Genomic DNA, 22,088 nt, shown 5'->3' with positions numbered 1-22,088 from the left:
CCAAATTATTCAACTGAAGTGTTTCAAAAAACTGCAGATCGAAATACAACCCCTATACCGTATGAACTTTTGGGAAACACTGGTGAACTCATTATTTTTGTTTTTTTACGAAAAAGAACTCTCGAAAGTTTTCCAATAAAACTTTAATTCTATAAATGGATCCTATAAATTTCGATAGATTATTTGCAATGTATAATGAAAAGTAGAAAAATAGATGGGAATATAGATCAAGAAAGATCTTTAGATCAAGCTGGTTATCGTTACTATGCTGAAAAGTTGGGTGATCCAATCGTTGAAGCAGAAGTTAAAAACACAAATATGATTACTGATAAATTACATGAAAGTGACATAAATTTAAGAAGACGATTGCAACGGTTGGATGAATCCTTAAGCAACACATAAATTTTACAAATAAGCAATCAAGCTCACTCAAGTCCAGCTCTTTTGCAGATGAATAAGTCAAATTTTCATTGCTAATGGCGATTCTAGGCTAGATGAAGAACTTTTGAGAGAATTAAATGAGGACCATGATCCTAAGCAACCCTATTTTGAAACACCTAGTTTTTATTTAGACATTTATCAATATTTAAAAGAGGTAAACGATGTATCAGGAACACTACTGCTAATGTCAATTCTGGTATAGATGAAGAATTGCTTAGAGAAATCAATGAGGACTGTACATGGATACAAATGGATCCTATTTTACAACGCCCAAATGTTTTGATTAGACAATTATTATATTTAAAAGAGGCAATAGGCAAATCAGGAATAATTAATCAAAAATAGGCAGAAAAAATGAAATGTGTGAGATCTAGTGAATTAGAAAAAAAGTCTAAGCTCTTTAAAATCTCCAGATTAAGGTTAAAAGATATTATAGATAACTTTGATGTTATTCAAACTCAGTAAGGAATTAGGATTTAAAAATGATATGATGCAAATGATGCAAATGCAAATGACAAGATTGAAAAATTGTATAGTTTTCTAGGTAGCAGAACTGCTGAAAATACATCTGATGGAGTGTAAAATGAAGCTTTTGACTTGCTCAATTATTATTCAAAAATAAATATATTAATGAAAATGTCTGTAATACTATTTAAATTAATTATTTCAGAATTTGAATTTATGAAGCAAAATACTTTTTTTAGTAGTAAAAAGGTGAAATCGAACAGTATTATAAAAAAAATCCGATCAAGTGAGATGTAAACATTGATTATGAATTAGCCCCGACTCAACGTAAACTCTAGTACTCATCGTATAGTATTCGTGATTGATTTAAAAACAACACATTTGAATAAGGGGAAAAAATCCGGATGAATGGATTAACGTTGTTATTCTAAATGGGTTGTATGATGATGAGGATTTAAATTATTTCTTAACTGGTTATTTCAATTCATCCCTAGATCGATGCCCAATCATTATATCATCCAATATAGCAACAATGAAATTGGTTATTATTTTTAAAGAGACCTATAAATTTTGGTTTAATATTGATTTACGTTTTATTTAAGAATTTCAAAATGAAGCTGAATTAATAAATAAATATAATGAAGGTAATAAAGTTCCTAATATTACAAGAAATTTTTATAAAATACATATTCATTTCTCATTAGTGGATAGTTCAATTGTGAATGGGAATACAACCTCTGATGTGATCTGGAGTTTTGCTCCAAAAACAGAACCTGGAACGCTACTCTGTGAGATTCCTATAGAAAGGCAATATCTTCCAATCAATCGAAACGAATATATCAATGCACTAAAAATGACTATAGCTGATAAATTAGTTAGAGTAATTGATCTGAATGGAGAGAATATTGAAATTGTTTTGGATTTGAAATAAGTTTAATTAAACTATTTAATAAAATTTATCTATAATAAATGTTTATAAATAAGAAACAATTATTGTATACAAGTCAGTATGATAGTGAGATTGGTATTTCTTTAAAAATATCATCCTTTCTCAATTACTCAAGACGTCAATAAAAAATACAAAAGATGAAGCTCGTTCCATGCATAACACTATAATTAAATCTCGTTTGGAATTATTTAAAAATAGAGTGGTTGAATATGGATAAGACAGGATAGATTATAATCAAAGAGAGTTAAATGATGCGAGATTTTTAAAAGATATGGTTTGAAATAACAAGATATGTTTCAATAAACATCTTGATAAACAGAAGAAAGGCCTATTAAATGCAACGATTTTAGGGAAGGGACTTCAACAACATCCCCGATGATGTTCTTGTTGACACCCGCAGTGACAATCGAAGATCTCCCTCCCCTTACTTTACTTAATAGTGTTTTCTGTATATAAATGGCAGTGAATAAAGTTGTTGCTCCTTATTAAAAATATTTGAAATGCCTATTATTTATGATTCTACAACCAAATATGAATATACAGAAATTAGAGAAAACAATGGGAATGTATTTCAGCAATTAAATTATAGTTTCGTTTTAAAAGATGTGGAGTCTATTATCCTTTCAAGTTATAGTTACCTTTATGCAAAAGTGAAAATAACACGATTGCATGGAACACATATGTAACATAATGATAATACTACTTTTTAAGACATGGATTTAATTTTGTCAGAGATACTAAATATATTACAAATGGAAAATGTAGTGTAAGTGTTGATTATTCAGGTATACCGACTACTGTTAGAAATTATTAGAATTTCCAGATGAAAATAATCGAAGCACAGATACTAATTTGTTTTAGTTTGAAGATATGACCCCTTTAAGGCAGAAAATGAGTTTTAAATCACTTTAGGACCTGCTGCAGCATGTGGTGGAACGATCACCATAAAACTAAATAATATTTTTAATAGTGGTATTTAAAAGATAGAATAAACCGAAGAAAGTCACGTGATTAGTATATATTTACCAATTTCATGATTATTTGGATTATTTTAAGATATTAATCGTGTTTTTAGAGGCGTTACACATCGAAATATATTAAAAACAAACGATTTTTCCAATATGATTATAATATCCGGAGCTCAAAATTTGTATAGTAGATTTAACTCATTTATCATGAATGTTAACAGTATTACGTCCCAGTTTAACTATAGCGACTAAATTAGAAGCAGAATTAATGAAGAAGGTGGAACAATTAAAAGCTTGATTAGGAAATGTCAGCTCATTTGAATTAAGTGGGACGTGTGTAATACATACAAAAGTGATAATAAAACAGATAAAGAATTAACATAAAGATAACATAATAAGAAATATTTATTGTATACAAGTCAGTATGATAGTGGGATTGGTATTTTCTTTAAAAATATCTTCCTTTCTCAATTACTCAAGACGTCCATAAAAAATACAAAAGATGAAGCTCGTAAAAACTTACAAAAGATGAAGCTCGTTAAAACTCATTTTCTGCCTTAAAGGGGTCATATCTTCAAACTAAAACAAATTAGTATCTGTGCTTCGATTATTTTAATCTGGAAATTCTAATAATTTCTAACAGTAGTCGGTATACCTGAATAATCAGCACTTACACTACATTTTCCATTTGTTATATATTTAGTATCTCTGACAAAATTAAATCCATGTCTTAAAAACTAGTATTATCATTATTTTACATATGTGTTCCATGCAATCGTGTTATTTTCGCTTTTGCATAAAGGTAACTATTACTTGAAAGGATAATAGACTCCACATCTTTTAAAATGAAACTATAATTTAATTGCTGAAATACATTCACATTGTTTTCTCAAATTTCTGTGTATTCATATTTGGTTGTAGAATCATCAATAATAGGCTTTTAAAATATTTCTAATAAGGAGCAACAACTTGATTCACTGCCATTTATATACAGAAAACACGATTAAGTAAATTAAGGGGAGGGAGATCTTCGATTGTCACTGCGGGTGTCAACAAGAACATCATCGGGGATGTTGTTGAAGTCCCTTCCCTAAAATCGTTGCATTTAATAGGCCTTTCCTCTGTTTATCAAGATGTCTATTGAAACATATCTTGTTATTTAAAACCATATCTCTTAGAAATTTTGCATCATTTAACTCTCTTTGATTATTATCTATCCTGTCTTATCCATATTCAACCACTCCATTTTAAAATAATTCCAATCGAGATTTAATTGTAGTTTTATACATGGAACGAGCTTCATCTTTTGTATTTTTTATGGACGTCTTGAGTAATTGAGAAAGGAAGATATTTTTAAAGAAAATACCAATCCCACTATCATACTGACTTGTATACAATAAATTTTATTCTTATTATGTTATCTTCATGTTAATTCTTTATCTGTTTTATTATCACTTTTGTATGTATTACGCACGTCCCACTTAATTCAAATGAGCTGACATTTCCTAATCAAGCTTTTAATTGTTCCACCTTCTTCAATAATTCTGCTTCTAATTTAGTCGCTATAGTTAAACTGGGATGTAATACTGTTAACATTCATGATAAATGAGTTAAATCTACTATAAAAATTTTGAGCTCCGGATATTATAATCATATTGGAAAAATCGTTTGTTTTTAATATATTTCGATGTGTAACGCCTCTAAAAACACGATAAATATCTTAAAATAATCCAAATAATCATGAAATTGGTAAATATATACTAATCACGTGACTTTCTTCGGTTTATTCTATCTTTTAAATACCACTATTAAAAATATTATTTAGTTTTATGGTGATCGTTCCACCACATGCTGCAGCAGGTCCTAAAGTGATTTAAAACTCATTTTCTGCCTTAAAGGGGTCATATCTTCAAACTAAAACAAATTAGTATCTGTGCTTCGATTATTTTCATCTGGAAATTCTAATAATTTCTAACAGTAGTCGGTATACCTGAATAATCAACACTTACACTACATTTTCCATTTGTAATATATTTAGTATCTCTGACAAAATCTAATCCATGTCTTAAAAAGTAGTATTATCATTATGTTACATATGTGTTCCATGCAATCGTGTTATTTTCACTTTTGCATAAAGGTAACTATAACTTGAAAGGATAATAGACTCCACATCTTTTAAAACGAAACTATAATTTAATTGCTGAAATACATTCCCATTGTTTTCTCTAATTTCTGTATATTCATATTTGGTTGTAGAATCATCAATAATAGGCATTTCAAATATTTTTAATAAGGAGCAACAACTTTATTCACTGCCATTTATATACAGAAAACACTATTAAGTAAAGTTAGGGGAGGGAGATCTTCGATTGTCACTGCGGGTGTCAACAAGAACATCATCGGGGATGTTGTTGAAGTCCCTTCCCTAAAATCGTTGCATTTAATAGGCCTTTCTTCTGTTTATCAAGATGTTTATTGAAACATATCTTGTTATTTTAAACCATATCTTTTAGAAATCTCGCATCATTTAACTCTCTTTGATTATAATCTATCCTGTCTTATCCATATTCAACCACTCTATTTTTAAATAATTCCAGTCGAGATTTAATTATAGTGTTATGCATGGAACGAGCTTCATCTTTTGTATTTTTTATTGACGTCTTGAGTAATTGAGAAAGGATGATATTTTTAAAGAAAATACCAATCTCACTATCATACTGACTTGTATACAATAATTGTTTCTTATTTATAAACATTTATTATAGATAAATTTTATTAAATAGTTTAATTAAACTTATTTCAAATCCAAAACAATTTCAATATTCTCTCCATTCAGATCAATTACTCTAACTAATTGATCAGCTATAGTCATTTTTAGTGCATTGATATATTCGTTTCAATTGATTAGAAGTTATTGCTTTTCTATAGGAATCTCACAAAGTAGCGTTCCAGGTTCTGTTTTTGGAGCAAAACTCCAGATCAGATCAAAGGTTGTACTCCCATTCACAATTGAACTATCCACTAATGAGAAATGAATATGTATTTTATAAAAATTTCTTGTAATATTAGGAACTTTATTACCTTCATTATATTTATTTATTAATTCAGCTTCATTTTGAAATTCTTAAATAAAACGTAAATCAATATTAAACCAAAATTTATAGGTCTCTTTAAAAATAATAACAAATTTCATTGTTGCTATATTGGATGATATAATGATTGGGCATCGATCTAGGGATGAATTTAAATAACCAGTTAAGAAATAGTTTAAATCCTCATCATCATACAACCCATTTAGAATAACAACGTTAATCCATTCATCCGGATTTTTTCCCCTTATTCAAATGTGTTGTTTTTAAATCAATCACGAATACTATACGATGAGTACCAGAGTTTACGTTGAGTCGGGGCTAATTCATAATTAATGTTTACATCTCACTTGATCGGATTTTTTTTACAATACTGTTCGATTTCACCTTTTTACTACTAAAAAAAGTATTTTTCTTCATAAATTCAAATTCTGAAATAATTAATTTAAATAGTATTACAGACATTTTCATTAATATATTTATTTTTGAATAATAATTGAGCAAGTCAAAAGCTTCATTTTACACTCCATCAGATGTATTTTCAGCAGTTCTGCTACCTAGCAAACTATACAATTTTTCAATCATGTCATTTGCATTTGAATCATATCATTTTTAAATCCTAATTCCTTACTGAGTTTGAATAACATCAAAGTTATCTATAATATCTTTTAACCTTAATCTGGAGATTTTAAAGAGCTTAGACTTTTTTTCTAATTCACTAGATCTCACACATTTCATTTTTTCTGCCTATTTTTGATTAATTATTCCTGATTTGCCTATTGCCTCTTTTAAATATAATAATTGTCTAATCAAAACATTTGGGCGTTGTAAAATAGGATCCATTTGTATCACAGTCCTCGTTGATTTCTCTAAGCAATTCTTCATCTATACCAGAATTGACATTAGCAGTAGTGTTCCTGATACATCGTTTACCTCTTTTAAATATTGATAAATGTCTAAATAAAAACTAGGTGTTTCAAAATAGGGTTGCTTAGGATCATGGTCCTCATTTAATTCTCTCAAAAGTTCTTCATCTAGCCTAGAATCGCCATTAGCAATGAAAATTTGACTTATTCATCTGCAAAAGAGCTGGACTTGAGTGAGCTTGATTGCTTATTTGTAAAATTTATGTGTTGCTTAAGGATTCATCCAACAGTTGCAATCGTCTTCTTAAATTTATGTCACTTTCATGTAATTTATCAGTAATCATATTTGTGTTTTTAACTTCTGCTTCAACGATTGGATCACCCAACTTTTCAGCATAGTAACGATAACCAGCTTGATCTAAAGATCTTTCTTGATCTATATTCCCATCTATTTTTCTACTTTTCATTATACATTGCAAATAATCTATCGAAATTTATAGGATCCATTTATAGAATTAAAGTTTTATTGGAAAACTTTCGAGAGTTCTTTTTCGTAAAAAAACAAAAATAATGAGTTCACCAGTGTTTCCCAAAAGTTCATACGGTATAGGGGTTGTATTTCGATCTGCAGTTTTTTGAAACACTTCAGTTGAATAATTTGGTAGACAACCTTTATCAAAAGTACCCTTACTTTTGTTAAATATAACTAAATTACCAAATTTGTTTATGGATGATTTTTAAATTTTGACATCAGAAAACAAATTAGTGTACACCTTTTTTTTCATTTCCGTTTTTACTTTCTTCTATTTGTTTCATCTCGATGGATTGATGATATGAATTGCTATAATTATCAATGAAAGGGGATAATACATCGATCCAAAGTTTTGTGTTGCTATTAGTAAAATGTTTCCATAATGTCTCTTTGAGTATTCTACGACTGTAACTGCAACTAGTGGTGACTCGAACACTTGAAACAGTGACTAGCAAATTTTGACTAAAACCCCTAGTTACTGCTTGTGCGACGAATTAGAAGCACAAGAACGGCTACAAGAAAACATCATTACATGCTACTAAAACTGTGAATATTTTCTATTTCAAATACTGATGCTCTTACTAGTACTATTACTACTGCCACTAACAATGCAACAACAACTAATATTACTGCTTCTATTGCTGCCAAAACAACTAATACTGCTACATCTACCCCTTCTATGGAACTAAATGAAAAGAGCTTAACTGCATCCAGGCTGCTAAAATCAAAAGGATACAATATGTCAGGAAAGCAATTAAATTTAAACTTTTAGGGAAAATTGAGAGTATGTAAAACTAATTTAGCATAAACTATACACATCCAGCTTTCTAAATGATTTTCGGACAATAGTCCAAGAAAACTTGGGAAATTATCTATCCTCATGTTGTGTTTCTAGGACTGTTAAACAAAATTAATAGGCACGATGTGCCTGTTATAACATGTTTGCAAGTAGGATTTTCAAATGGGCCAAGTTGCTTACAATTACAAACCGGTTTCCAATTTATATCACTAGCTAATCTTTTAAGTATTAAATTATAATTAAAAATAATTTGCCCAATAGTTTTTGAAAATTTAAAAGTTAAAACTGGACTATCATTATAATTCAAATTACTAGGAAGGGCCTGTTTCACATGCCGCTGATTTAAATTTTCTGGTAAATTAATATCTTCAATCTGCTTACAAGTAAAATTAATAGGTATATATATATATATATATATATATATATATATATATATATATTTATATATATATATATATATATATATATATATATATATATATATATATATATATATATATATATATATATTATTTCCAATTTGAATTTTTTTTAATAGAATTAGCAATTAATTAATGCAGAAACTTTTTAGCGACAAGAATAAGAAAAATAAATATAATCGGACTATTAGGAAAGAAAATTTAGACATTTGAATAGAATAAACGATGACAGGAATGAAATGTGTTAAATATAAATATGGAAAGAAACTCGTTATCATTATTTATTTTAAAGCTGAAATAGTTGATCTATTTGCACCTAGTTGTTTGGATTATAAAGCAGTTTTTCTTGAAAAGAAATTTAAAAACTTAGATAAAAGTATGATTTTAAGGGTTATTTAAAGAAATAATAAAGATGAAATAAATTACTAAGATATTGATATCGAACTATCTACTACATATTAAATTATTAAATTTTATTGATAGTATAGAAAAAAAATGGAATATCAATAAACCCTTATTTCACAAGACCTTGTTTTGGTATTAAAGTTCAGGATGAAAAACTGTAAAAAATGTTGGATATTTTCATTTAAAATCGTGTGAATTCAAATTAAAATGGGGTAAATTGATGGGGTGATCTAGGTGGGGTCGAAAGCCTGTATTAACTTTGTGAAAAAGTATAAAAACTAGACCAAATTCAATTTCCAGGGACTAGTTTTCATGTTGAGTGTAGGGATGGAAAATGCACAAAATGTGCAATATTTATTGTTGAAATGAATTGGACTGAAATTGGACTGAAAATGATGTAAACTGATGGTGTGATCCAGGTGAGGTACAAACCCCAATTTCAATACTGTAGAAAATGCTTTAGATCGAAAGATTTAAAATCTTCATATTTTTTTGATTATATAGGGCTGAAGAATTTCCCCTGACCTTTTCTGAGATATCATATATACACCCAATTTACTACCCTGGATGCACTTAGTGCATTTAATTTATTTTAATTTACCGTTCCAATGTTATCCCAGTTAAGCCCTCTGGGCGAAATTGGATGCACATAGTGCCTATTAATTTTGTTTAACAGTCCTAGAAACACAACATGAAGATAGATAATGTCCCAAGTTTTCTTGGACTATTGTACAAAAATCATTTAGAAAGCTGGATGTGTATACTTTATGCTAAATTAGTTTTACATACTCTCAATTTTCCCTAAAAGTTTAAATTTAATTGCTTTCCTGACATATTGTATCCTTTTGATTTTAGCAGGCTGGATGCAGTTAAGCTCTTTTCATTTAGTTCCATAGAAGGGGTAGATGTAGCAGTATTAGTTGTTTTGGCAGCAATAGAAGTAGTAATATTAGTTGTTGTTGCATTGTTAGTGGCAGTAGTAATAGTAGTAGTGAGAGCATCAGTATTTGAAATAGAAAATATTCATAGTTTTAGTAGCATGTAATGATGTTTTCTTGTAGCCGTTCTTGTGCTTCTAATTCGTCGCACAAGCAGTAACTAGGGGTTTTAGTCAGAATTTGCTAGTCACTGTTTCAAGTGTTCGAGTCACCACTAGTTGCAGTTACAGTCGTAAACAGTTGCAAGCACAAGTAGTTCTTGAAGTGGAAGTAATATATAGTTGAAATAAGTAGTTCGGAGTAGCCAGAGTCATAGTCACAAATAGTAATCTTAGTCACAAGCACTTGGTGTCTCAGTAGCATTTTTTTTGCAATGTTAAGCAGTCACAAACGCAAGTAATCACAGTCGTAAGTAGTCCCGTAAGCAGTATCAGGAAAAGGGGTAGCATAGGTAGTGGTTGCATTAATAGCATTAGTAGCAGCAGTAGTAGCAGTTTAAGTAATTCTGAAAGGTTTAATTCAATACTCTCAGTCTCTTGTCTTGTGTTGCTGATATTCTCTTTTGACTACCAGCAGACACATAGTGCATTTTGATTGTGTATGGCAGACCTGTCAACATTTTCTTAAAGATTAATTTGAATATCCATATCAATTAGAGATATATTGCAAATAGTCCCTTTTTCCTATCCGTAATTAAACATGGTGCAGATCTTTCCAGTTCTAGATATTCTTCCTACTTTTTCAATGATCAGGAAAATGTTAATAGGCTCATAACTTTTATTGGGTAATTTTAAACTTTTGAAGTGTTATTTGTTTCTACAAGTGAAGGCTTTCTATTTTGTGGTATTGATAAATGAATACATTTTTATAGTTACGATAAAAAACTAATTTTTATAACGCCAATTTTTAAAAAAACTTGCTTTTTGCTTCAGAGTTCTGGTTTAAAATAGTACGAGTGGGTTCTTGCTTAAATTTTGTTATCATGAACCGTGTGATGTTATTGTTCTAATATGTCAAGCAGGAAACATGAACCATTCACTTAAAATTCAGGTGATGCTGCAAAATTTAACCACAATGCAGTATTTCGATGGTTCTTAGTAAGTGGTAAATATAAAATAATTTTTCAGTTGCACACTTTCTACAGTAAATTATCTGAATGTTTGAAATTTTGAAAACGTATTGAATGCTGCATTAATTTTTAAGAATCTTTCATGTAAAATCACACACCTTGGAACATCTTTGTGGATAAAAAATGAAATACAAGAGGATGTTTTAGTGGTATGATGATAGTTAAGTATGGTTCATTATGTTATTGTGGTTTATATGTTTTTGTGTTTTATTATTGCTGTACTTCACTTTAAATATTTGAAAATTTCATGTTAATTGTAATTATCCTATTTTTAGTAATACCAGTAATTATATAAGTATTTTGTAGTACCGGTAATTACCCTATATTTTAGTTTAAAATTTTGACACTTCAACATTTTAGTTCCTTTTTGTTCCTCCCAGAAATTTCTTTTTTCTCCTGCATTAATCTCATGAACATTTTTCTTAATTCAAACTCACTGGAATTGCATTTGAGTCGTAGCATTACTGTTTCCTAGTTTGAAAAAGTTTTTTAGACTATTAACACAGTTTATTTTGACTAAATAATTGTATTTTAATTTCGTAACTCCTCTAGCTCATAGTGAGCCTTTAGTTCGCTTTCGAAACTTTCTAATAAGATCTTTTTATTATTGATCTCCTATTCACGCAATTCTGGTCTTCGATTTATTCTTTTAAAGCCCTGGGGAATTACAATTACAGATGACAGGACGTGAAACTCTTAGCCTGATACGAGCATCTTCTAGACCTAAGAAACAATACAGTTTCAGCTGTATTAAAAAATAGTTTTATCCTGAAAGTATTTATTTATGAACAAGCGCATGGTAATAGTTATTGACTATGCTATTGGAAACCATAGACGGCTTGATCGGTACACGATACTTCAACATATAGTATCTTGTGATAGCAAGAATATCGTATCTGACATCCAATTCAAAAATTGTGATATGGACCCTTTCCGTGTTATTTTTTACGAGAAGTTCGTTTCACAAGCAGTTCTAATAGTGCAGTTCGTTTTGCTTTGCAATACCTCCAGAATGAGAAAATCAATAATTAAACTGCAATAATAAATAATTAAATGATAATTAAATGAATTAATAATTAGATCAATAATCAAACTACTATAGTAAGTGCATGTTTTTCATATTTATTAGAGCAAAAGTTGGCGTAACTAACCAAAGTATTTACCTGGGGTATTTTATAGCAACTGGTGGGCCGCCACAACAGACATCTGAAAAGAAGAAGAAAAATTATTAGAATGCGAATAAGAATAATTGGAAGAATATTTCAAGGAAAAAGCTGGCATTCGTTGAAGTATTCGGCTGTTTTGACTCTCCGTCGTTAGTAATTGACATTCTATCCTGACATTTTGTAAATTGAGGTTCTGAAGTACAAGAACTTTTTCAGTATTTTGGTTTACACTAAAATGAAGGAAGTACTTCAGTATATTGGAGAATTTAAAGGGATATTTTCAACCAAAGTTACTTCCTGGGCTTCCATAAGCCCAGGAATGAATTATGTGACACATACAAAGAGAAACATGTGGCCTAAAAATATGGCATTGAGCTTCCAGAACCAAAAAAGTAGAGTATTGAACAACTGGAAGTTAGAAGGCTATAACTAGAAAGGACAGAAAAAAGGATAGGGCTGATAGTTCCGCAACTCTTATATGATTCGATCTCAAAAATGCATTTTCGCTCCTTTGTGATAATGCTTCACCCTTTTTCTGCAAACGAAAAATTACATTATATAGCTTGACGGGTATATTATTACATCAAAGGGCTTCTGGGGAATGCATAGAAGAAGTAGATTACGCAGTGCGGCCTGAAACAGTTACATGTCATGAAGCAAAAAAAGGTATTTTATTTACATATCCTGACCTTTCTAGAATTATCACGTGGTACGAGTCATTTTTGCCACAGAAACAAAGTTCAATCATGAACTTCCCTATGAAAGTTGGTCTGAGTAGGTACTCTAGACTATTGAAAGTAACAATAAGATACTGTGAGCCAGGTCCTTCGAGCATAAATGAAGTAAATACAGTCCATAGTTGTATTGAAAGAAGTCTGAAGCATAACGGATTACATTCTCCACTGGACTTTGTGAGGCAGCTCAAAAAAGTTGGCAGAGTGCTCTGAATTTCATTATTCAAATGAACAGTATTCAGGATGAGAGTTCCTCATTCTGAAACAACATTCAAATCTATGCTATTCTAGAAAAGAATGAAATAACAAAATTATCTACGATTGCAAAGATAATCAAAAATGAGCATATCAGCGCTTCAAATTTTGCCATCGTTTTAAAATCATTCATTGACTCCCATTTCTAAAGTGGCTGTAAATAATTTGAAATTCAACAACCCGTAAATTAAAATTCAACAAGAAGGCCGTTCTGATCAATAGTAGTTTATTAAAGTGTATATTATGTTGTACAGTAAATTGAAATATCACGATTTGAATATATCTATCAGTTGATATTGTACAGCCCAATGGTTTTGCTATTTTTCGAAGAATCCTAAAATCATTTTGTCCTACAATTTGTTGAAAATTTCGGTTTACCACTTGCCATATAGCTTACACGGAAGCTAAATGTCACTAACCATTACACCAAATGGAGTGTGTAAAACGTTTAAAAAATATATTTATTCAGAAAAAATCGACAAAAAGTATCATCTAAATCAAGTGGCTTTAAAACTTAGAATTTTGCGAAGTCTTTTGAGCTTTATAAGAACCTGTGTTTTGCCAAAGTCACTTGAGCTGTATAACAAGCTGTGATTTTTAAACTTAGTCTTCCACTTTGAGCTGAGAAATTCTTTAGTCTAACAAAAACACATATAATTCCTTATGACACGTCAAATTTCAGAAAGTTAGTCTCAATGGTTCTATTGAACAGTATTTGAAGATATGATATTTCTATTTTCATAGTATCTTTAATTAACTAGTTATATTTTGTAGTTCTGTGGCTTTTTCTTTATTGAAAAATTTTATCGGAAGCATTAGCCTAAATATCTGTTGATTTGATTTTTTAGATATTTGCTCAATCAATATCCCTAAAAAGTTGAGTGCTATATTAACTGTAACATTGGATTAAAAATTCCCTTCACAAGGCCAACAACTATTAACGTAGTTTTATCATTATAAGTAGACTCAGTGTTTCTTAAAAACCATTCATAGTTTTTGATTTCAATTCTAGAAAATTTGAAATGAAGATGAAAAGTAGAATAAAAAAGGAAGCAAAGATACTTCGCAAATTCAATGAGCTTCTGTATAAGTCTTGCAATGTCTACCAGGATAATCTTAGCTTCAGCAAAATACGTCGTAAAAAGGCAAAACTCTCGGAGCCACTTCCAAGCAAGTATTATATCGCTTTTTATTAATATATAAAAATCGAATTCTCACCGCTTGAAAATACTTGTATATCTTGAATAACCTTAGTTTCTCGTTTACAAACAAAACTCAAGTCTGTGCTATCTTAGGCAACGTAATACAAGTGCCTATGGAAAGAACTATGCTGGAAAATTTTATTCTTTACTTTTTAAACCAGGACATTTCATAAGAGTAGTGGTCATAAAAATCCTAGTGGGCTAATTTGATTGGAAATTGAAAAGGCTAGTGCCCTGTTTAGAAGTCGAAAAGAATTTAAAGGCAACCAGCCTTCGTCCCACACCCATCATTTACCCAAACAATTCCTGTAAAAAAATTTCAATATTCATTTTATTTAGCCTAGTTGAAAAGTCCAGAAATTATGTCTTTAAGGATTACACCCCCCCCCCCACAGCCTTCGGCGAAGGGTTTTAAGCTATATTCTGGAGGCAAATAGGGTTTTTATAAAGAGATGGGTTGTATAGGCTTCAGAGTGGGACTTTTGAGTTTGTTATAGAAGTTCTAACTCCCTTTTTAAGAGTCAGAGTGATCGGAGGGCAGCTAAGCCCCCAACTTCCGAATTTTCCGAAATGCATCCAATAAAAATTTTGAGACAGCCATTTTAATCAAAATAGTACAAAGATCATATAACAAGTCTTTTCGGGTTGAAACAAACTCAAAAGCCTGGGGGTAAGGATTGTACGTTATGCCCCGGGCCATTTCAGGTTTCATAGAAGGGACAATTATTTAGACTTTTGAGAAGGCTCATTTAGTTGAAAAATAGAAGTTCTCCTTCCGTTTTAAGAATCAGAAGTGATGATGGGCAACTCGCCCCCCTCTCGACTACTCCTCTTTTTACCATTCACATCTGGTTTACATTGTGAGATTGTATAAAACAACGCCTCCAGGGCTGAAAAAATCCCTAAGAGCCTTGGGACAAGGGTTGTAAGGTATGCCCTGGGGGTAAATTATGTTTTCTATGAAATGGGTGGTCGTAAAAACCTTAAATAGTGCTCATTAGATTTGAATTTAGAAGTTATATTCCCATAGTAAGAGTTGTAGATCTCTTTTAAGAGTCAAAAGTGACGGAGGCAACTATTCCTCTCCCCCCAACCAACCCTTTTCTCACAAAACGCATTTGATTGGAACAGTGATGTAAAAATTTTCTTCAAAATAGTCTAATGAACACACACCAATGTCTCCAGGGTTGAAAATCTCCTCCCCCTATAGCCCAAAGGGAAGGGTTGCAAGTGTTGCCCTTGGGTTATGTAAGGTTTTATGGAATGGGTGCTTGTATAAGCTTCACATTCGGCTCATTTGATCTGATATTAGAAGTTATAATACCCTTATTAAGAGCCAAGAGTGATATGAGAACAACTGCTTCCTCTCTTCACGCCCATCCTTTCCCAAAACATAGTCAGTAAAAATTTGAGATAGCTATGTTGTTCAGCGTAGTTTAAGGGTCAGGAAGCTAAGTACTTGAGGATGATATCCCTCCCCAGCCCTCAGGAAAACGGTTTTAAATTATACCCAGGAGGCAAATAAGATTTTGTTAAAAAGGGTGGTCTTATATACTTCAGAAGGGGCTCATTGGATTGGTGATAAGACGTTCTGGTGCAATTTTTATGATAAAGAGGAAGTTACTCCCCCAAACGTCGTGTTTTCCCAAAATAAATCCGATAGAACTTTTGAGAATGCCATTTTATTCAAAATAGTCCCAATTTCATTTAAGGAGGGTTTTGTAGATGATAAAATCATTAGAGCCTTTGGGCAAGGGTCGTAAGTTGGGCCCCAGTGCCATTTATGGTTTTAATGGAGGGTTTGGTTGTATAAACATTAGAGCTAGCTCTTGCGGTTGAAAATTTGAAGTTCTAGCTCTCTTTTAACAATCAAAAGTGATGACGGTTAGCTCCCCTCTCCCAATTATACCTCTTTTCACAAAACGGATCTGATTGATAATTTGAGATGGTCTTATTTTTCAAAATAGATCAAAAGACATAAAACAATCAATTCAGGGTTTAGATATCCTCCCAAAGCCCTTGAGAAAAGGCTTAGAGTTGTACCCTGGGGATAAGTCATGTTTCTATAGAACGGGTGGTCGTTTAAGCCTCCTATGTGGCTCATCTGATTTGAAATGTAATCTCCAAGTTATGTCTACAAGAGTTAAAGTGATTTGAGAGACACCAGCCCCTCCACCTTCCCATGTCCATGATTTCCCCCCAAAAAATATCCAAACTAAGTTTTTAGACATATGTTTTTCCAGTATTGTTGAAAGTTTCTGTAACTATACCTTTGAAGATGTCAACCCTCCACCCGAGACATCAGACCAAGGACTGTAAGTTAGGCAATTTGTTCATTATTCACATATAGTGCGTTTAAGGGTTATAAGGTTATAATTATAAGGATATAAGTTATAAGGGTTAAATACATGAATGTTGGTTTCAAAAGGAAATGAGGCCCACCCTCACAACTTTGTTTTACATCCTCCTCCCTTCGTACCATCAAAGCATATGGGGGAAATATTTGAAATTTCTTAAAATCCATATATATATATATACATATATATATATATATATATATATATATATATATATATATATATATATATATATATATATATATATATATATATATATATATATATATTTACCTATTAATTTTACTTGTAAGCAGATTGAAGATATTAATTTACCAGAAAATTTAAATCAGCGGCATGTGAAACAGGCCCTTCCTAGTAATTTGAATTATAATGATAGTCCAGTTTTAACTTATAAATTTTCAAAAACTTTTGGGCAAATTATTTTTAATTATAATTTAATACTTAAAAGATTAGCTAGTGATATAAATTGGAAACCGGTTTGTAATTGTAAGCAACTTGGCCCATTTGAAAATCCTACTTGCAAACATGTTATAACAGGCACATAGTGCCTATTAATTTTGTTTAACAGTCCTAGAAACACAACATGAAGATAGATAATGTCCCAAGTTTTCTTGGACTATTGTACAAAAATCATTTAGAAAGCTGGATGTGTATAGTTTATGCTAAATTAGTCTTACATACTCTCAATTTTCCCTAAAAGTTTAAATTTAATTGCTTTCCTGACATATTGTATCCTTTTGATTTTAGCAGCCTGGATGCAGTTAAGCTCTTTTCATTTAGTTCCATAGAAGGGGTAGATGTAGCAGTATTAGTTGTTTTGGCAGCAATAGAAGTAGTAATATTAGTTGTTGTTGCATTGTTAGTGGCAGTAGTAATAGTACTAGTAAGAGCATCAGTATTTGAAATAGAAAATATTCATAGTTTTAGTAGCATGTAATGATGTTTTCTTGTAGCCGTTCTTGTGCTTCTAATTCGTCGCACAAGCAGTAACTAGGGGTTTTAGTCAAAATTTGCTAGTCACTGTTTCAAGTGTTCGAGTCACCACTAGTTGCACTTACAGTCGTAGAATACTCAAAGAGACATTATGGAAATATTTTACTAATAGCAACACAAAACTTTGGATCGATGTATTATCCCCTTTCATTGATAATTATAGCAATTCATATCATCAATCCATCGAGATGAAACAAATAGAAGAAAGTAAAAACGGAAATGAAAAAAAGGTGTACACTAATTTGTTTTCTGATGTCAAAATTTAAAAATCATCCATAAACAAATTTGGTAATTTAGTTATATTTAACAAAAGTAAGGGTACTTTTGATAAAGGTTGTCTACCAAATTATTCAACTGAAGTGTTTCAAAAAACTGCAGATCGAAATACAACCCCTATACCGTATGAACTTTTGGGAAACACTGGTGAACTCATTATTTTTGTTTTTTTACGAAAAAGAACTCTCCAAAGTTTTCCAATAAAACTTTAATTCTATAAATGGATCCTATAAATTTCGATAGATTATTTGCAATGTATAATGAAAAGTAGAAAAATAGATGGGAATATAGATCAAGAAAGATCTTTAGATCAAGCTGGTTATCGTTACTATGCTGAAAAGTTGGGTGATCCAATCGTTGAAGCAGAAGTTAAAAACACAAATATGATTACTGATAAATTACATGAAAGTGACATAAATTTAAGAAGACGATTGCAACGGTTGGATGAATCCTTAAGCAACACATAAATTTTACAAATAAGCAATCAAGCTCACTCAAGTCCAGCTCTTTTGCAGATGAATAAGTCAAATTGGAAGAAATTAGCATTTCAGCAGATGGTATTGCAACCAGATTTGCATCTTTTCTCTATTTTAATTTATCAACTTATTTGTAAAAGCCTAAAAATTTCCATAGATTTGATTTTTTCGATACTGAATGTAAATATTCTAGAGAAGGCGAAGAATCAATAGTACATTAGCTACTGAAATATGGAGCAGTATCCGTATTTAGAAAGTCTAAAAGTGGTTTAAAAAGGCTTGAAAACTTTTTAAACGAAAAACAAAAATTATCTTAAAAGTCAGTTCAAACAATTCACTGAGGGGAAGGATGACAATATAATATTTATCTTATAAAGGCTACCACAAGCTCTAATAAGGCCAAATTCTTGATACATGTACAAAACAGAAAGTAAAACAAAGAAACAAATAGCACAGCAAGACAAAAGTAAAAGAAACATCATAAAAACATTTGGATTTAACTTGTACATAATGCATACCTTCGAAATCAAGAATATTACTCTTTTCATCAAGAAAAAGTATACCGCAAATGGGCTATAAGGATTCCCAGTCTGTTTTTAGTTTCGTGGTTCTTAGAGGTCATTTTTTGAAGCTAGTTAAGATCATTTTATTAATGCTAGTTTAACCATTAGTGAATCTTCAGCTTCCAGAATTTCCTGGAAGTAGAATTTCCTGGAGAGGTAGAATTCTCAGCTATTTTTAAATCAAACCTAAGTCAGGTTATTATTTTGCAATCTAACCATTCACATTTGAAGGCCAGTCTCTAAAAGAGAAGCATTTAAACTTCAATATATCTAGATTAAGAAGGATTTGGCATTGAAAAGTATATATATATATATATATATATTATATATATATATATATATATATATATATATATATATATATATATATATATATATATATATATATACATATATATATATATATATATATATATATATATATATATATATATATATATATATATATATATATATATATATATATATATAAATATATATATATATATATATATATATATATATATATATATATTTATATATATATATATATATATATATATATATATATATATATATATATATATATATATATATATTTAATTTTTTTCTGGTAGAAGTAATAGAAAAAAAGCGAACGATTAAGTAAAAAATTAAAATAGTAAAAGATTCAGAAGAGAATAGTGTCAATATTTTCTTAAAATATTGCTTTGAAAAGGTGCTTCTAAAGTAGTGCTTTTCTCTATCGGGGATAGATTGGCTTGACTAATTCGACTCCGTAGGGTTTAAACTTAAAAGATTTGTTACTAAAATTATTTTCAAGAAAAACATTAATTAAAATAGAAATTAAAATCCCTCACAAAAATCAATTTCTTTTTCTTCATGTTCATTGACCCCAGATGCACTGTCAAAAATTAAATTTACTTCAATAGATCTGGTTGATCCCCTTGTCTGCAAGAAGAAACAAAGATTTTCGTCCATTTTCCACGTTTTGGTTCTTGCAGTACCGACAAAACGTGTGATCAAATATTGCTTTGCAAACATATATGCACTCTGAGTTTCAGTTTGGACATATGTAACATTCCAAATACACAGGCTCCTTCGGGGGATCCTTACCACTGCCAACCAGTTTATTCCACTGAGACACCAGCTTATCTCTTAGACTGGAGCTTTTTTACCTTTGCTGTGACATTTTAGACTCGGGCAACAGATCATAAGTAGAACTATAGTATTTATTTTTCCAGGGAAAGCACCAGTAGGATACATAAAAACTAATTTTTGGCAGAGTTTCATCCTTTTATTCAATTCTCCTTGATAATTGCAAGTAAAATCTGACGAGAATGGTCAAACAGTTTGTAAGGAAGGTCACACTAACTTTCTGTTCAATATTTCTGTCTTACATGATTTAGCAATATAGTTGAGTGTGTTCAATCCAAGCTGAAGTTCCTCCAGTTGTAGTTAGTTTGGTGGAGCAATTGTGACTTTAGATGGATCTCTTGGGATTTCTCTTGCTTCGTTTGTTACGAGACCTTTCAAAAGACCAAGATAAGTCACTTCGGATTTCTAGAGAAGAAATGTGCCACAAGAAAATGGCGAAGGATATCTACATGTGTAAATTCAAAACATTTTTTCAATTCATTCCATTACTTTGGGCTGCTTGCAACATAGTTTATAATACTGTGAATAAGAGGTTTAAAAGTCTTAGGTAGCTTTTGGCGAAGGAGTATGCTGCAAATGACCCGGATTATTGACTTTTGTAATTTGACTTTTGAACAGATTTGTCATTCTCTCTTTAAGGAACAATACTAGTCTTGTTATACAGACAGTATTTGCAATAAAGTTTTCTAAGACTATAAGTTGAACCTCAGGCTAATTTTTAATTGAGGAGTGGTCTTAGGGCTTAAGCGGTTTACTGAATGCTTTACAGGAAGTTAGAGATAATGCTGCAGATGTAAGTCATGAATTTGATTTATGGTTGATTTGGCAATACAGGAATAGCATTTTCTTGGGTTAAAGTAAGCACTATAGGGTTGTAAGAGATCATAAGAGATGGAAAGTTTCAAGTTTAAAGGGGTTTTTGACCTGAAAATTGGAATCAGTGGATTATTGAATATAATTTTTCGCTTAGGGACAATAAAACTGTTTGTGTGTAGAAATTTGGGAAAATGTGAATTTTTTAGAAGCTGAGAAGAAACTGGAACCTTTTTGTTTAATATGTCCACGTGGCAATTCCGTTTCAGCAAGTGAGAAGAATTCTTATTTTGAAAATTAATTATCTAGAGTGCATATTAGGTGTTGTGACACAAAGCTGTTTCCCCATCCTATTTTTGGTCGAGGAAATCCATTCGTATAACGTTTGGGTTTATTGATTAGTTTACTTTCTACATGATATGCTCTCCTCTTTTAATTTTACAAGTCAAAAATTTTTGTTGTAAATTAAATTGATATTTGCTATTTTCAGCATCAATATTTCCGTAAATTTAAGAAATTATTTAAATTTTACATTTTGTATCAGTGCCAATTTACATTAGTATATTGCGTGTCCTTCCTTTTGTTGTGAGTCAGTTACTGCATTTATATTATTAATTGATTAGGCTATATTACGGAAAAATTTATTACATTTTTTGTAATTCGTCGAGTGACTTTGATTATAATAATTGACGGAGATAATACCATTAGAGCAGGAAAGTGTCCTATTTATTTATTCAAAGAAACCGGTTTGCTTATGGGATGGTAGATTGGCCGGAAGCTTTCTTTCTAAGGTGAGTAGCAACCAACATTTAATATCAAGAATCTAGGTTAGCTGTTCCAATAAAGGCAATAGGTAAGTTTTGAGAAAAAAATAGTTAGAAAAATTAACCAAGTTAGTAAGAAAAAAGGTATTACTTTTAAAGATCCTATGTAGGTCATGGAAAAATTTATATGGAGGTCGTTAAAGGGGCCAAACTAGACCAGCCAAAAAACATCCGAAGGATCTGTAAAATAAGGAAAAGTAAAGAGGAGTGGGCTATAGTCCTTAATCATCAAGAGCTTATCCATGATCTTTATAATGAATAGAATATAATTTATCCGTCTTCTAAGGCA

At 30.7% G+C, this 22,088-nt stretch overlaps 1 protein-coding gene across 3 annotated transcripts in view; it reads left to right on the top strand.

Annotated features, from left to right (window-relative positions):
- Positions 1-22,088, top strand: part of LOC136026775 (galactosylceramide sulfotransferase-like) — a 94,765-nt gene that overhangs the window by 56,845 nt on the left and 15,832 nt on the right. Inside the window, exon 3 of one of the 3 annotated variants that reach the window (XM_065703484.1) lies at positions 14,168-14,325. The exons of 1 other annotated variant lie outside the window; for it this stretch is intronic. In XM_065703484.1, coding sequence (XP_065559556.1) covers positions 14,168-14,325 — 158 coding nt within the window. Of the gene's footprint in view, positions 1-14,167; positions 14,330-22,088 lie in introns of all 3 variants that reach the window. One more of the 3 variants, XM_065703479.1, reaches the window with a different exon arrangement.

The sequence above is a fragment of the Artemia franciscana genome, chromosome 1 (genome assembly GCF_032884065.1).
Source record: "Artemia franciscana chromosome 1, ASM3288406v1, whole genome shotgun sequence".
Lineage (NCBI taxonomy): Eukaryota > Metazoa > Arthropoda > Branchiopoda > Anostraca > Artemiidae > Artemia > Artemia franciscana.
Note: the sequence above shows the minus strand (reverse complement) of the source record. Positions and strands in the feature narration are given on the sequence as shown.